The 18,379-nt window shown below is 42.7% G+C and overlaps 1 protein-coding gene across 4 annotated transcripts in view; it reads left to right on the top strand.

Annotated features, from left to right (window-relative positions):
• Positions 1-376: 376 nt before the first annotated feature.
• Positions 377-18,379, top strand: part of LOC129098062 (serine/threonine-protein kinase N2-like) — a 32,029-nt gene continuing 14,026 nt past the window's right edge. Inside the window, exons 1-3 of one of the 4 annotated variants that reach the window (XM_054607013.1) lie at positions 377-686; positions 829-1,077; positions 1,216-1,384. In XM_054607013.1, coding sequence (XP_054462988.1) covers positions 1,358-1,384 — 27 coding nt within the window. In that variant the 5' untranslated portion in view covers positions 377-686; positions 829-1,077; positions 1,216-1,357. Of the gene's footprint in view, positions 687-828; positions 1,385-14,225; positions 14,326-15,575; positions 15,889-18,379 lie in introns of those variants that run through there. The other 3 variants (XM_054607015.1, XM_054607012.1, XM_054607011.1) reach the window with 3 other exon arrangements.

Genomic DNA, 18,379 nt, shown 5'->3' with positions numbered 1-18,379 from the left:
ATAAAAACCTGTGCAATACATTACACATTACACTGTGCAATAATAGTTAAAAATAGTTAAAATAGTTAAAATAGTTGTTTTTTTTTTCTCTGTCTGTAAATATAATATTTCAGTTATTGTTGTTTTACTCTATGTTTTTTCTACTGTTTTTTTTTGCTTATTTATTACTTATTTATAATTTTTAGCTTGTCTTTTCTACTATTTTTGTGTGCATTTTTAGCTTTGTCTTCTTCTACTATAATAAAGTCTCTTCTGTGCATCTTTACTCTATGCTCTTGTAAGTCTGCAAATAAAGGGACTATTTTATCTCTCATCTCATCTCATCTCATCTCATCTGTTGTCTAGCCATCAAGGCCCCTGCAGAGTTGGGTGGGACGCCCCAAACGCGGTTCCCAGGCCGCTGTAGCTAACGCAACGTCCTACAACGTCAAGTTATTAGCTCTGTCAAAATACTGTAATAATTAGTTTTTGGTGCTAAAATAGTTTTTTAAAGTATGTTGTACTACAAAACGGACTTCCATGTACCACAGTCAATGCTTCTGTTAGTCATTTGTTGTAAACTGTTGAGACACAATGGTGACTTTGCTAGCTAGCTTAATTGTTTCCGTGAGGGATGTAGCTAGTTTTCAAAAGGATCCTCCACGATGTAACTTGCTTTCTAACTCATAACTTCTTTGCAACCAACAGTAAGTTTTTTTTAAATCCCATTTTAGTTGTAATAAATGGCGATGTAACTTTCAACCCATGCAGGTTATATTTTGATGGTTGTGACCGGAAGTCGCATTCTCTCTCAGTACTCTGACTTAACATCTGTCCCCTCCTCCCCAGCATCGCTCAGCCGGCTCTCAGCTTTCCGCAGAGCCGAGCAGGAGTGAGCTGCCGCGGGGGAAAGATGGCCTCAGTTTCCACCAACAACCAGAGGAGACTTTGCTGGTGAATCCTGGAGGGTTTCGGGTTTCCTCGCAGTGTTTTCCTCCCCCGAGCAATGAGCAGACAGCCCGCAGCAGCTCTCACACTCCTCCAGGACAGACTGCAATGCAGATCAGAGTCCAAGAGTTGACATCCTGCTGCCAGGAGGTGATGTTCTCCTCCTCTCTCCTCTGCTCACCTGCTCCTATATCGTGTCTCTTGACGTCACGATTTTAACTGTGCATTCATTTGCTCTTCTGTGCAACTCTAGCCACGAAACTGCGCATTCTACATTTCATTTTACAGGACATCTAGCACCGGATTGCTTATATTTCATCACCGGAGGAGTTCAACTAGGATTTCCACAATGATCTGACGGCTGTAAAGTGACATAAACATTAGTGGAAGTCTCCTGGCGTCGCCATCTAATTGGCTGTCTGCCCAGAACATGATGGCCAATAACAACGAGCTACAAGTGAGTTCCTAACTTTTTCTTTCTCATTAACGATGCTGTGTTCATGTTCATAGTGGATCTCAAAGCCCGGACACTTTTGCATGTAAAGATCCAAGGTGGGGAAACATCTGGAGATATTTTCATTGACTCATGTTGATATCTGTAAAGGTGGGAGGAAGTCTGTGATGGAAATACTCTGCTGAGGGATAGTGTTCTCTAGAAGCCTGTTCCTGTGATTGAGTAAGGCTGTCGCATAAGGTTGGTGCATTTGCAAAACATAGCTTTCAAAAAAAGCCCCAGTGGTCTAAATTGAAGCTGCAGAGGCCAAAACAGCCTAACTGTTAATCCTTAAATTGGGAAAAGCTCCCAAAAAATTCAAGAGCCTACAGCTCCCATGATGCAACTCAATAGCTTATTTCAGTACACCTGCCATGCTTGGTAAATACTCACTTTATTCAAAGAAAAAACACCACATTTCTATCACAGACAAAACAAAAAATGTAGTCTTTAATTCCAGATATGGGTAGGATTCTCATGTTTACATACTCCCCATTTTGGGGATTTTCTCTAGTCTTTGCTTTTCTGATCGAAATATTAGAGAGGTTTTATTATAAGTAAACCATCCGAGACGTTTTGAGGGGAAACTACAAACAACTTACAGACACCTGTAAATCGAGACACTGGTTTAATTTAACAATAAGCTCATAATGTTTTTATGCAAAATATACCAGTCTGCACCAATCAGATACATTTAGTGGCATAAATATTAAAACTTTCCATCTGAATTGTAGAAGAGACAAAGTTTAAAGGAGCATAGAATGGAAATATAATATATACAATAAATGTGTTTACTTACTTTCCACCAATGAACACTGGGTTTCTTGAAGACAGCAGCGAGTTAAACTCTGTTTAAGGGGTGTCATTAAATAAAGAAAGATGGAGAAAACTTTATAAAAGCCTGCAGTTTTTTATTTATAAAAGTATAGGAAGAGGACTGCTACTTCTCTATAAACAGCCGATGAACCAAACCTTTCAGGGATGTTTTCAGAACCGAAGACTGTAGTTACTAGTTTGACTACTAGCCGACATATATGTTTATTTCATGTATTTATATTTCACAAACAATAAGTGGATAAACACTATTTCATAGAGGAAAATCACAGCTCCAGCCGCTACTCCCTCTACAGCCTTCATACTGATCAGATTTCCCCTATTAAATGCAATGATTTCCCATTTGTGACACAGCAGTGACCCTCAGGTGGAGTCTCGGGTGAGTCATGGGAGGCGTTGTTTTGTTAGAGCCTCTGGTCTAATTAAGAGGGGTTGGGTTACAGTTACCCTGGTGTCAGCCTGGTGCAGGACACAGTGGATGGAAATTTTAAAAATGAAAGGCTAAGTGCAGGTTAGCTCAAAGCACATCACTCTTTAGTTAGTTACCCCTGTCACAAGGTTAAACTGCAGCAGAAGATGTGTTACAAGACATATTTTTGATTGATGTGTCACAGCATGCAATTACAACCACAACCCACTCGTATATCCTGTATCTATCTACATGTTAAAATGGTTGGGTTTGGTTTAACACAAGTCATTATCCTTAACAATCGGATCATTCGAAAAAGCCCCAGTCAAGCATTTGCTTTTTCCTCAGAAATCAGCTGACTCGCACTCCCTCCTTTACACAGCCTGTTTGACACTTTGCTGAATCACTTGTTGTGAGTGAAAACTGGCTTCTACAGTGACATTTAGTAGCTCCACTGAACGGGGAAGGTGCCTCCCATGTTTCTTGGAAAGCTGCTCTGCATGCGGGTACAGATGATACTGCAGATTGATCCTTGAAAAAGCTTCCTGTAAATAAAGGCTGCACATTTAAAGGGATAGTGAAGGTCTTTTGAAGTGGGGTTGTATGAGGTACTTATCCATAGTCGATGTATTGTTACCTACATATGACGGTCAGCATGCCCCGGTTTGGAGAAGCAGACAGGAGTTCCCGCAGGGGAGCGAAGCAAACAAATTTAAGCTGCCTAAGAATAATAAAATAAATTCAGTTTAAGTGTACGAGTATTTTTGCGGATTTACTTTGTCAAGAGACAGCCGTTTCCGTCGGGGAACTGAAGCCGTTGCATCCATCTATGAGCTTGCCAAAGCTACCAGAAACTTTAATTTTACGTAGCAGAACACTGGGTTGCTGGTCTTCTGCTGCCTCGATGGGCTACTGTGTTTGTGTGATTCAGTGACTTTGGTTAGTTCGGATTCACCAAAGTGATACAATAACTCAAACTAAACTACCGAGGCAACGGTAGACAGCAACCCCTGTGTTCTTCGGCAAAGTAAACCCACAAAAATATTTTAAATATATCGTACACCTAAACTCGGATTTTGATGTAGGTGTCTAATATACGTTCTGCTGACCATCCTCAGCAGTACATTTCTTTGTTGCTATGCAGACACCCATGTCTGCCTATACAAACTTGGGGGTGTTCCGACTGCTGTCTACTGTAGGTAATACACTGACCGTGGATGAGTACCTCATACAACCCCACTTTGAAAGACCCGACCCAAACCTTTAAAGCAGTAGTCCAGCAATTTAGCGTTGCATCTCAATAGCACCTTTTGTTAGACTCTCCCAGCCTTAAATAAATAAATGCCCATGTCTTTTTCAAAACCTGCAACAATTTGTAAAGCAGGCTTTCGGTTATCGGTTTGTAGTCTCCGAACTCTGAGCCAAGATGGCATCATCAGGGTTGTTCTCTCAGACTATTAAATGTTCCAGCAAGAATCACAGAAGACATAATGTTTTTCACAGACTGTAAATCCCCTCACCATAAGTTAACTGAACTTCCCGCGGTTAGTTGGTGGAGTACACCTTTCAATACCTAAATATTTCCCACTATCTGTAAGCTCACCATTATATTGCATCACAAGTACAATCGAATAGTAGATCATGAATCACATACAGCACAATTAACTGTAGAGGTCTCCTGTCCTGCTGTGTTGATGACACAATCTTAAGGTCTTTGTGGCCTCGGTCCATAACACCTCGATGATTGCCCGAGCTGTACTTGAGCAGCGCATTCAGCCTCCTTCTGTGACGATGACATGGGTTCAGTCATCATTAGTCCAGTCCAGTAGACAGGCGGTGAGAGACGGCTGATTGAGATCAAGGGGCCATTTGTGTAACGCTGATAGATGGAACAGAGGGGACCGAGGCACAGCAGTGGGATGATTGAGCTCCCTTCATCACCCTTTTCCCTTTATTTGTCCTGAATACCTCATCAAGGCGACACTGCTGCCGACACACATCCCATTTGAGGTCACGACTGCTGGGCTTACAGAGGAAAACAGCTGAAATGACCCTGTCTTTGCTCTCCTCTCCTCTCCCCTCCCCTCTCCCTTTGTTAAAAACACATTATCCATATATGCACAGAAGGAGGCCATCAGTGTAAAGTGTAGCTTAACTATTAGTGCTTTACTGCCCTCTCTCTCTCTCTCTCTCTCTCTCTCTCTCTCTCTCTCTCTCTCTCTCTCTTGTTTGCCTCTCCCGCGACAATGTCGGCCCTCCTTTTCCTTTTTAGATGGCTTTAAGGAATGTAAATCAAGTCTCTCCTGCCAGGGATGTGAGCTCTGCGCTGAGCTGATAACATAACATACACTTTGAGGTAGCTATATACTCTGCGGCCGCCCTCTCATGAATTCTTTATTTGTGTCGGTTTCCTGTAGTTATTATCTATAAGAGTCAGAGCAGCTGCTGTTGCTGCTGCTGCTGCTGCTGCTTCACTCAGTGGTGGGGAGCGAAGTCAACTCTTCCAATCCCCGACCAAATTACTTTTTTATTGATCATGCAAGAGAGCGGAGGCAAACTCGGTCCATTTCTTTAATGGCATCAGAAGACTATCGAGCACACACACGTAAAGGAGCACCACTGATGATGGTCTCAGGCGAGTAATAACACACAGTGATATCTTGCATCACACTCACCGTTATATGTGTGTCTCCAGCTGCCACTGCTATGGATAATAGGATTAGGAGAGTGGACTTCACTGTGTGTCAGACCTCATAGTCGGATGGCATTAGTGCCCTCAGTCACCCACACAGACATACACACACACACACACACACACACAACCCCCCCCCAACATCCAGTCCCTGCCTCAATCCAGGATTACACTGTCCCTGCAGAAATCCGTCTCCCTCCAGACACACCAGTAGACGGGCTCATGACTGCTGCAGGACGGCGTCAATGCATCAACGAGACATCTTAATGGCATTTGTTTGTCAATGAACCAAAAGGGCCATTAGTGTTCAGTCAGGCAGCCCGTAGTAGTGCCAGAGAGAGGAATGCTGATATCTTAAAGGCCAATGAGAAAGCAAATCCCCAAAACTCTTCAATGCATCCATGACTCCCTGTGTTTCCATGCCAGTTAAATGGCTGCTCCAGTTGACCCCCTCACCAAGCCCATTTCAATTCAGCTGACCAGTCTGAACACCAGCTGTTGTTGCTGTATGTCAGTCATCCACCAGGCTTTCAGAGGATTAGTTATCACTGATACCCAGCCAACAGAAGGAAGAAAATCAAAACTGGTGAAGGACAGACTAACTGCTAGTTATACTGTTTACTTGTGTTCAGCTGCGTTTTGGTCCTTTTCTAAGCTGGTTGGTGTGAGTGTTTCAGGGCTTTAAGAGATTGTGGTATTACAGGATTGAAGAATGTGTTGCTAAGAAGGACAAGTTGGAGAAACGGTCTTGCGTTGTGGGAGCAATATTTCCTAAATTCAATCTTGAAATGATGTTTCTCTCAGTATGACTCAGAGATGGGAAGGTCACAAAGGAAGGCAGCCACTTAGGAGCCATGTGTCCGCCTGGGACCCGAGCATTGATTGGTTGCTAAAGTGGTTTTGTAATGCCAGTGGGCGCTGAGGCTCAGCGGTGTTTGTGAAACGGCCGGTGGTGTTTGGACTGGTTTCAAAACTGAAATAACACTCCGGGCTGAAAGGGACAAACAAGAAGACGTTGTATAATAAAGAGGCCCGAAGTACCCTAGTCCAGTCTGGAGACCTGAAGTCTTGCTAGTGTCTTGATCTCGGAATTGCCTTGCCCTTCCTAACTCGTTCACTGTATTAGCGTAGGACTGACAGTTCTGCCTATTATGGTCTTGAAAAGGACATGATTTGTTCTGGACTTGTTCCTAACTTGATCTCTACTGCCTTTGGACTTGGTTCCAACTCAGACTTCACTGTACCTGGTCTTGGACTTGACTTAGATTGGATTAGGTTGGTCTGGACTACAGCCCTGATATTGAATCAACAGAATTAGTGGTGAAACAGACCGTAGTTGACTGGGTTTTGATGATTTACTCTGACTTTCGGGGAAAAAGAATGTCCTTGTATACCAGCTGCTAAAACAAAACAACTGGAAAAGCCAAATAAGAAAAATACAGAAATGTAATGTGATGCAGTTCATAAGATAAAATAATCCTTTATTAGTCCCGCAGCGGGGAAATTTACAGGATTTACAGCAGCATAGGGTATAGTGCAAACAAGAGACATGGTAAAAAAACAAGATCAAAAAAGTATTATAGTATAGTATTTAGTATTATAAATAAGCAATAAAAACAGTAAAGAATCCACAATAACTGAAATATTATATATAAAGACAGTATAACTATTATTGCACAGTGTATTTGTATTGCACAGGTTTTTAGTGTCATGTGGTCTGCTGGGAGCAGAGCTGGTTGTGCAGCCTGACAGCAGCAGGAAGGAAGGACCTGCGGTACCTCTCCTTCACACACCGGGGGTGAAGCAGCCGGTGGCTGAAGGAGCTGCACAGAGCCGCCAGGGTGTCCTGCATGGGGTGGGAGGTGTTGTTCATCAGCTAGCCCCTACATCACTAAGCCTCTAAAAAAAAATATTTTGTGAATGCGTCGATTGACTTTGCTGTGACACTTTATGGTGCAACCAGGCTGATGGACGCAAAGCTAATTGTATGTAGCAGAAAACGACCAGGCTGACACATGCTGTTTGAGTCAAAACTGAAGAAGAACCTGTACTGTTTGACCTGATTGTGGTTTCACGTGAGGCATATGAGATTAGTTCTCCTGCCAGCTCGCTGAGGGTCATGTGATAGCCAGCGCGTTGTACTGCAGGAGCGGTGTTGGGTTCAAGGGGAGCAAAGACCTGAGGCTTCACGGGAGCAGAGGCTCGCTCGGCCGCGACGCCCCAACACACAGTGGATTGTTCTGTTCTGTCAGCCTAGGGGCCGTAAAATGTGAGACAGAAAGAGAAAAAGACAGCTATTATTACTTGTTTGAGAGGGAGAGACAGAAGGTAGCAAGACAACAAGCCGACCCTTCAAAATGTAACTCAAACTGGAGTCATTGTTGTTATTAAAGCCTCTGAGGCTGAACTGCTGCAACAGAGGGATACTCGGGCACAAACAGCAGCCAGGTGCCATTGTGAGTTTGGCTTCTTTTTATCCAGCGCCAACAATGCAGGGGAGATTATGAGAGTTGTAACCAGAGGAGAATAAATAGTCTTCAAAGAATAGAATGCAGCGTCTTGCAGTTTAACGGACATTTTCTTGAGTGTTTGCTTTCACCTGGCTGATTTTGGGCTCATTACAAAATGTAGCATGTTATATTTGCTTCCTCCTTTCTTATTAATCTGAAACGTATCTTTATTTTTCGTAATGACAATGGAAAGACCAAAAAAAATAGTGAACTCATCCTCTGATATGAATTGGGAGTCGAGCCAAAGCCTGATATAGCTTCTTTCCCTCTGCCATAGAACTCCACTGTTAATAAGTCTAAGCCAGCCATGCTAGTGGGTCTGCAAGGCTGTACTAACACGAGCTCTAAACAGCCTTTAATACAGCGATAAAACTACTAATGCCAAGATGTTTCGAAAAAACAACAAAATACAATCATTTATTTCTTAATCATTTGAATAGTGTATTTTATTGATGTAACCATTATAGATGATATAACAAAGTAAAAGGATAACTTTTAAAATATTTGAAAATTTCCACTGATTTTGTTAGTTCAAATTACTTTTCAGGACGTTGGCAAAAAAAAGTTAATCTGAAGCCTTGTTCTAAGAAGGAAAATCAGAATCGGCAGGACAGACTTTTTCGCCCAAGAAAATTGCAATCTCTACTTCTTCTTTAAAATGAAACAATACGGTATTTTAAACTTGTTTAAAAATGTCCATCTTACGTAGGAGTACATGTCACATTGTATTCAGACTAAATACTCGGACAGCATAACGCATTGTTGATTTGGTCTATTTTACTGGATTTGTTGACAGTAAGAAAAATGTAGAATAATTCCAGCCATATCCTTTTAAACACAATGCAGGTAAATCTGTAGTACAGCAGCACAAAACTAAATGATAAGCTAAACAAATCAAACTACTGGGTATTTGCATATGAGCCACCACTGTCTGTGGACTACAGCGACCTTAAAGCACATTGCCTTTGCTAATGGGGCTCTTGTTGTTTTCATTAGCCATAATATTTTTATTAAAATGTCACGAATCAAAACATTTACTCTGCTCGTGTGTTTTCCCTCTTCTTGCCCTGTGTTTGTGAACGCCACGCTATCGTAATCAACAGCACCAGTAAAGAGGGATAATCATCTAGAATGGACCTCTTATCCTCCCCAGCCCTTCTGCCATAATCATTTTTAATCTGCTTTCCATGTCCATTACCATTATGCCTGCTCAACCATTCCATTACACAGTGGGGCTCTTTCCGCTCCTCGTGTCCCCTCCTGAACCGCTGTAGGTGGCTGTAGGAGCATTTTGCATGTGGAATAAAGCATCTGCCATGAAGCGTGCCATGTGACCTGTTACCTGCCAGATTCAGGAGACGGATAGGCACAGCGGGAGCAAATCTCGACAACCGCAGATGCGTTTGTTTTTCTGGTTAAAATCTCCTGTGGACATACGCAACATCTGAGTTTGGATTTGTCCCAGGGAGCGGTGGGGGTGGGGGGAGGAGGGTATGCTAACGGGTCCAATCCGTTTTGCAGTTTTATCCCATTCATGTTTTGGGCTGTTGGATTCCAGTGAGATTTTCGGGCTGTAAAATGCTGAATTATGGAACACAACACTGAAACATTTAATGTTTTGTGCATTGTTCTGTGCACTTTTTTGTGCTACTTCCAGAATGATTCCCCATTACCTGGTGCAATCCTAGCACCGCATGCATGTTTATGTGTGTGAGTGTCAAAAAAAATTGAAAGTCGAGCAGCAGGGTGGCCAATCCCTGTGGGCTCATGTCACTAGGATAAGGAAGTGTAGGTTATTCTCTTTATAACAGCTGCTGAAAAATCTCCACATTAGGCTGAGTGTAAGTCTCTGCAGCATCTCTCGCACTACTGTGCAAGCCTCACTCTTAAGCTGGTTGCAACCAAATCTGAAAACACTCTGCATCAAACATTTAACCACGTTTTCCGATTACTGTCTTCTCCATCCAGCTCTCTGTCTTCATGCAGCTCAGACTACTAGTGTTGCATTCTGATCAGTCGTTAGCTTCCCTATTTTACTGTTTCGACATATTCCTTTTATTTTATACTTTAGTCTATTCTTTCCTCTTTATTGTAACATCCCTGCTCTTCCACACACAGTTTTTCTCTCTGTTTTTGCATTTCTAACCGCCACTTCCCCAATCTGGAAAAAGGTTACAGTAGCTACGACAATAACGCCATGAAGCGCCTCATTAGTTCTCCTCTGAGTAACACCCTGATCTGGGTTGACTGTTGTAGGTCAACAACGTCGTTTGCTGCCTTTTTTATATGCAGGTAGCGCTCAATGGAGCGTTCAGAGAATGTCTGTTGGATTCAGGTGCGAGGACCTTTTTACTTCTGAGCTGGTCAGTGCGAGTCTTGACTGCTGTTTCTTTTTTTTTTGAGACATGTTTGAGCCCAGTAGCAGCTTCAGTGCTTGCTTTAGATGATAACTTTTCAGAATAGTGTAGTTTTTTTTTCAGTCAAAATTGTGTTTTCAGTGTCCTTGACCTGTCTCGTTTCTCTCAAGCTGCCGCTACATGAATCCTGACAGAAGCAGATTAAGCGTGAGGACTGTAGAGCTTTTCTTATGGGGGGGGGAAGGTTTATGCCGCCTTTTTCCTCAGCAGCCTGAACAGAGCGGCTGTTTGTTGCCGCGGAGTTCACAATGGACAAAGCCGGGAACACTAACACATAAGCATTTACCGAAGTCTCTTGAGAAGATCGACCCGCTCACAAAGATACCATTGATGCCGATCTGCTCCTCCCCAGCTGTGGAGCGGACACTGCCTCAACACACACTAACACACAGACAGACACAGACACAGACACACACAGGAGACCTAACCTTCTGCACAGTCTTTCTCCTGTTTACCTCGTGCACGTGATGTCTTCATCAAGCTCTGGCTGTGCAGCAGATATACATACAGCCATGTTGCAAGACTGCAAAAGGAGATTTGGCATCAGACTTTCCCCTGGAATATGAGGGATTTTAGGGATTAACAAGAAACACACACACACACACACACACAGTCCAAGGTACATTCTGTAAGCTGTTAACTCACTCATAGAGGGACAAAGTTCCAATCGTAAGACGAGATATCAGCCGGGAATTTGGTTATGGTCAATTTCTGATATGCATAGTAAGATTTAGTATTTTACCTCAATAAAGTTGGCTAACTTGCAAGAGACATGAAATTTAGGAATATTCTAAATCAATGCATGAGAGATATTGCGACGTCTTCTATCCTGACCCCTCGATCAGCCCAAAACACACCGACGATTGATGCATACTCGACTCTGCAGCTCTGCCCACTCAACCACATAAGATTCAGCTCGGTCTGCTCAGAGAGTGTAACGGTGTCCTGGACTTAACTCTCACACTCCCCAATCATCTGCTGTGTTGACATTATGAGAAGCAACATTTCCTCCTGTTAGTACTCTCAACAGCCAGCTGACATTGCCTGACTATGCCGTTTTATTCATTGTGTGTGTGTGTGTGTGTGTGTGTGTGTGTGTGTGTGTGTGTGTGTGTGTGTGTGTGTGTGTGTGTGTGTGTGTGTGTGTGTGTGTGTGTGTGTGTGTGTGTGTGTGTGTGTGTGTGTGTGTGTGTTTTCCTCTATCAGTGTATTATTTGTGTCATTCGTTTGGAAATCCATCGCAGTGTTTTATCTGCCGTGCGGCGCCATGAAGTCATGATTGTGTTTGTGCGTCTTCAGGGAGATTAATTGGAATTCACTCTTCACCCACCCCACCTCAATGCTCCACCTCTGCCTCCTAACAACCCCTGCTCCCCCCCACCCTCTTTAACCCAAATCCAATCCACTGTCTGCTGAATGAGGCTGTGTGCAGACATCAGGATGTGAGGTGAATTTAAAGTTGTGTTCCTCCCAAATACTGACTGTCTCACTCTCTCTTTCACATGCAACTTACCACACATGCACACACATACACAAACACAACATTACAGTGATTAATGACACTATTGAGACAAATCTCCCCTATTAACTGTACTCTTCAGAATTCTGTTTGTACAATAAAACTTGTTTTTTTATTTCCTTTTTCTTTACATTTCTTTGTTGCTGTAGCTTCCAACAACCTCAGACACTTCAAGGCTACATGTTGCAAAAAAAGGACCACAAACACACACACTAAAACTCACGTCATGACCTTTTGTTAAACTGTTTTAATCTGCACATTCCTAATGCAAAAACATATCTTCATGTAATATCTAGCTTAGGGTCCATTTATTAAATTACTACTATTCTTGGCAACACTGCACTGTAACAATTAGGTTGAAAGTCCGGTCCCAAGCCCCATCATTATTATTATTGCTGCGTGTGAAATGCAGGTGTTGGTGAGTGGGTGAATTGATGAAAGTAAGGGGTGACAACTTGGTGAATTCCCACACTGCCTCTGCCCCAATAAAACGGATTTATCTCTATTTATAGACACAGGCGAGCCAAGTCGAGCTGACGGCCCATTAAATCTTAATCAAAGGGACGGCTTTCTGTCACCCACTGGCAGCACCGGTGACCAAGATGTGTGACAGAGGACAAAGCGTGACGGATTGGCAATAAGATGAAAAGAAAAATAGGAACGAGGGAGCAACAGGAAACGGGATGAGGGAGTAAAGAGACTAGAATAGGGGCAGGGGAAGATGGAAGAGGTTGTAGAGAGAAGGGGACTTAAGAAAAGCAATCTAGGCAATATGACGGAAAATTGTTTCGTTTCATTTTTACCGGCAGACCACAATCTTCTTTCACACAAGATTGTTTAGACCAAAAGCAGTGTGACAAACATGAGAACAAGTCTGCCATAGCTATAACTTTTTGTGATGTTTTTTAGCAGGACTGGATGTGCCATTAGCTGTGCAATAATGCAGATCACTCATGTACTTTGTAATAGCTTGAAGTCTTGCGATTCTTTTCTTGACTAGTCCATTAATTGTTTGGCCGATGAAAAAGTGTTATCATTTTCTAAAGCTACAGGTGATGTCTTCATATCTGCTTTTGTTCAAATGGAGAATGGCAGCAAAGCCTCACAATTGAGAAAATGGATCAATTGGTATTCCCTGCTTTCATTTAATCAAATTTTAATTTGCTTTAATATATTCCAATCTACTAACAGTGTCAGCTCTAAATCACTTATCTCTCTGGTCTCGTGCTAGTGACAGGCCAAGATTTCTGTGTTCAATTCCTTTTTCTAATGAACATTTTGAAGGATACGGTTGGTAATTATTATATTTGTTAAAAAACTCTTTATATCCCAACAGCATCAATAAATCACATGCTTCAACAAAAATAGGGAAAAAATCCGACATCTGTGGCTGTCAAAGGACTGTTACAAACCCATCCAATCTTTTTTCATTCAATTTAATTCGGCCCGAATGTAATGATTGGACGGGCTACCAGACGTTGTTAACCAGCCTGTCTACCTGCTCACTCTGTCTGTGCTCTCATTTTCGCATCACAATATGCTATCTTAACAGCTGTGAGGATTAACTATAGCCATGTTCGTTGTTTTCGTTCATAATGATCATTTTTGGGCGACTGTTTTTTTAGGGAGGCTGCGGAGGGACAGGCTCGATTTAGAGCTTGCCACGCTGGACTGGGTTTTTTGTAATCATTTACAAAATCTAGCTTACTCCTGGTGGTAACCGAACCCAGCTTTAATATGGTTCCCCAACTTAAAAAAGCATTCTGCAGTTGCTCTCAGTTCTACAGATTTTTTTGAATCTTTCAGCACAACAATAGAACACTTTGAAAAAGTATCACAATGGAGAGTTGCTATGGTTTAAAATAAAACTGGTATAAACCCCTCAGCTGACCCTTTCTAAAATGATTGCAATCCTTTAAAAATAAAAAAAGGTAATTTAACTGACAATCAGTGGGCAAACAGAACCACGCAACTTTGAAAATTAGACATTTAGTATGTTTCTATTTGATGGAAATGGAGGCTTGGGTTTGAATATTTAACTCAGCGTGAACGTCATATAGCTTCAGTGAAGAGTTTGAACAAGGTGATATTGATGATGAGATGACTCATCTGATATCAAAGCTGATAGAGGGGGAAATAAAAATGATAGAACTGGACGTTAAGGAAATGATTTCAGTGTGTGTGTTCCAGGTCAGTCCTAACCAGGTGAACAGGGTGAGACTGTAACTTTAAGAGCATGTTTGTACAAACCTATGAGATCTTAGTTCCTGATACTGTGGTCAGCACCAGTATTTTAGTAACTGCATCTATTTTCACAGACACAATGCTTGGTGCTACAGGCTTCACAGCAGCTTGTCTTCAGGTCTGAAGCTTGACGTTTTCAGTTTCGTCGCGGTGGAGTAAACAATGACAGCTCAGCCGTATTTGTAAAAAAGGGGAGAGACAGTATGGATGCATGGGGGCTGCTATCTCTGCAGCTACCTGTCCACATCACACAGGAAGCACTGAGAGCCACAGCTACTCGGTAAGGAAAAGGTTATAAATATAGATATGGACACAGAGCATTTATGTCTTTGATCAAAATGTTGCTTAGCAAGTTAAACAGCCTGCGTTTTGCATGCATTGACTTAACTTCACAATATTTCACTTCCTATTCCCTTCTAGCATTGTGGGAGAATAAGAAGAACTAGACGTGGTGTGTGCATTTGTGTGTTTGTGTGTGTTTGCCTCTCGACCCTCTATGTCTATGCGTGCAATTTTGTGCGTGTGCATGTGTTATGACAGATAGAGACAGTGCACCAAAGAGAGCCATCTGCCACACAGTGAGGGCGCAGAAGGGTCAGTGACCTCGTACTGCGGAGCGTCTGAGTCAGACAAACCCGTGTGTGTGTGTGTGTGTGTGTGTGTGTGTGTGTGTGTGTGTGTGTGTGTGTGTGTGTGTGTGTGTGTGTGTGTGTGTGTGTGTGTGTGTGTGTGTGTGTGTGTGTGTGTGTGTGTGTGTGTGTGTGTGTGTGTGTGTGTGTGTCAATGACAGGAAGGGGACAGAAGTCAGACAGCGATGGGACCGCCACAAACAGGCCAGGGGTTTCAGCTTGTCGTCCCGCTTTTATGCGAGCTTGCGAAAGAGCCAGTGCAGCTTCCAGTCGACTTGCGCCCAACAGATGGAATGTGGATATCCTCCCCTGTGTGTGTGCAGTTTGTGTCCATATGGCGTAGTGTTAAACCGTTACCGAACTGGATGCACAGATGCTTCATGTTTTGCGTTTTTGTGTTCTAAAGCAGAGATTCCCTTCACCAGTTTTAAAAGATCTTTGCTATTGGTGACTCAGTGTTCACTTGAGGAGAAATCGGCTAGCTCATTACACAACTTATCAATTCCAGTCCTCTTTACAGCTCATTTAGATGCAAAGTCCCTTTCAATAAAAGGCCTTTCTAGTGCCTCATAGTGGGAATGTCCTTATGTCCCTTTCTCTCAGTGCGACCTGTTTTCTTTGTTCATCTGCATGTAAATAATAGCAATTCTGCTGCACATGTTTGTATACATGGGCTGATTTGTACTTCCACGTGCACACACACACACACAAACAAAGACATACATGGTCTAATGGTCCATGTAACATGACCACAATCTATCACAACAGCTTTGGAGACCCGGTAGCAGGAAGCAGAATGGCTGTGAGCTCTCTCACTTACAAAACCATCCGAGTGTGTGTGTGTGTACAAAGTGCATGACGCCTTGGCCTCTATCTGGCAATGAGCAGAACAGGAAGCAGCGGGGTGGGGCTCAGTCGGTGCTGTTCTCTCTTCCTCTCCTCCGCCTCGTTCACTTGCTCCGGTTTCAGACCGGCCTTCGATTCCCGGCGGGGAAGGACATCCTGGATATTTAGGAGGCAGGAAAAGCGCTCTGTGTTGCCCTGATTGGCGCTGCCGTCGGTTGCTGAGTGTGTGACGGAGGACAGGGAGGGGGCCCGGGAGCAAAGCCAGAGGGAGGCCAAACATGGCCAGTGAGGACGCACTGGAGGACCTGCCGGGGGACCAACCGGTGGACTCCCCGATACACACTGAGCAGAGTGACACAGAGTCTTTGGTAGGCAAACTGGGGCCGCAGCAGGCCCTCAGCTTCGCCGCCCTTTTTTTTTTTATTTCCATCCACTACTATGGCCCTTCTCTTTTCTGTCGTCTTCCTTGTTCACTTCCTGCAAAAAAACTATTCGACAGCGAATCACTCGCGAGTTCTCATTCCTGTTGGTTGTTGTGATTTTGCCCCACAGTTTGAGCTGTCTCACGCCTCGCTCAAGAGGTTCTTTGTCAAAAAAATGCAAAGGATAGAGTTGTATTGTGTCGAACAGGAGTGCGTCACCTCACAAACTCTGCCTTCCTGTCGTTCTCGGTGCGTTACAGCCTCTGCTTTCTTTTCTGCCTTCAGTGGCACTGAGAAATCTAAGGGCCCGCCGCAGGAAATCACATTTTCTCCCTCCATTCTAATGCTCGATTTCAACGTCAGCAGATCGTCTGGACCATTTCTACTTTGCTTAAACGTATCGAGTTGTTGCCACGTGAATGGCTGACCAGATATTTGTGTTAATGAGCAGTTGAACAGGTGTACCTAATAAAGTGGCTGGTGGTGTTCGAGCACTAGTACTTCACTCAGAGGGAAAGTAAAAGAAAGAACAGAGTAGAAAGTTCGATGGAACAAGAACTACTTGTGTGTATAAGTATGTGTTAACCTAAATGCACTCTGTTTTCCCCTCTGTCACTTTTGCTGCCGTCAACATGTTCACTCATTCTATGACCAAAAAGTTGAGTTATTGCGAACGATAAAATAATGCTAGACACCTTAAAGATGATGTGGACTATAAATGTTGTTCTTTCTTAATAAGGACAACATTAAAACCATTATTTATTTGGGAGCTTTGATTCAGCAATTGTTTTGTCATGGTGCAGCCAGGAAATAAACAGCCCCGGTCATGTGACCATGTACATTAGACATGTGACACTACACATGTTTTATTAAGACCCTTTAATATTTCAATATTTGCTTGAAATTAGGGGTAAGAATCATCAGAGGCCCCACAATACAATCTTAGTTCGATTTAAACATTTTGCGATATGCTGAATATTGTGGCGACACATTAGATTTATTGCAACTTATAACATTTTACAACTGCAAAGTATTCAGTTTGTCAACATCTGTTGCATCTAATAAGATAAGCAAAATAGGTTTGTCAGTCAAGCAGACATATTGACCAACACTTTTTAATGTTTTTTCTACTTTATTTTGATATCAATTTCCTGCCAATCCCGCTGATTTTAACCATGACCCCACCAGATTTGTATTTGCTATTTTAATAGTTTATATATTAAAAGATCGACACTTGGCGTCCATTTAGTGATACAATATTGCCATGCAAAATATTGAGATAATGTGCTCAATTATGTGTTTTCAATGTCTGTATCGGTTTATCTTTTGAAAAAAGAGGGTCTTCCCCACCAAACACTCAAACACATGTTTGCTGTGTTGTTAGTCTTCACCACTTTGCTCCACAAACATGTTTGTGGAATATGCTCAACTACATCGCTTTAGAGTTGTGCGATGACATAACGTCGCATCAATGCAGCGGTTCAAATCCTGCAAGCACTCGTGGCTTGGTTTGGCTGGCGGGGCCTGCGGCTGACTGTCGTACTGTATTGTGTTGCAGATGGATTATGGGTCTAATGAGAGCAGAGCTGCAGCCCCAGCCTGCATGTTAGTGGATGGACACAGAGACCTAAGAAGTTGTAATCAGATCTGCTAAGCTGGACGGCTGGCTGTATGGTGCAGTGTCCTTTGACCTTTATTGTGGTGGTGTGGTTGGGCTTGGGAAGGTTTTCACATTATTTTGTTCCCTGTCTTTTATGTGAATATTATGTCCCAATATTTTGTTCCTAATTTGTATTATTTTATTTATTCAAATAGAGATGAAAAGTGGATTTTAAAGTCATAGTAAATTTGAATTGTCCTTACTTTTGTGTTAAGAAAAAAACATAATGATACTTCAGCTATTTCACGTATTCTTTTCCATTTTTCAAAACCGAATAAAACTAGTTTTGGACATATTTGTGGGAAAAGGTGGCTGCAGTTTTCTGATTGACGTTTTTAGCATGTCCGTGGTCAACTGACATTTGAGTGCTTGCATTGCCGGGAGACAAGCTTTGTGCTAATTCAAAAAAACAAACGATACAGTTGTCTCAAAAAGTTGTCTCCAAAAACCAATAGTTTTGGACATATTTGTGGGAAAAGGTGGCTGCAGGCCTCTGACATGACGTCTCGCATGTCCGTGGTCAACTGACATTTCAGTGCTTGCATTGCCGGGAGACAAGCTTTGTGCTGCATCAACACCTGAGTTCTGTGGCTCGCCACATGCATGCTGTTTTCTGTATGTATGTGTGTGTTACTGGAAACTAAATACAATTTGAATTAGTACTTTTTGTTAATTACAAATTCTACCTTGATTTGCTGCCTTTAAACTCCATCGCAGCTAACGATGAGGGTTCAAATGTTGAGGTTTCACTCGGGGTTTGCTGTTTTTTCCCCTCCT

This window comes from Anoplopoma fimbria, chromosome 11 (assembly GCF_027596085.1).
Source record: "Anoplopoma fimbria isolate UVic2021 breed Golden Eagle Sablefish chromosome 11, Afim_UVic_2022, whole genome shotgun sequence".
Classification (NCBI taxonomy): Eukaryota; Metazoa; Chordata; class Actinopteri; order Perciformes; family Anoplopomatidae; genus Anoplopoma; species Anoplopoma fimbria.
The sequence above is the reverse complement of the archived record's forward strand: the minus strand, read 5'-3'. Positions and strand labels throughout refer to the sequence as shown.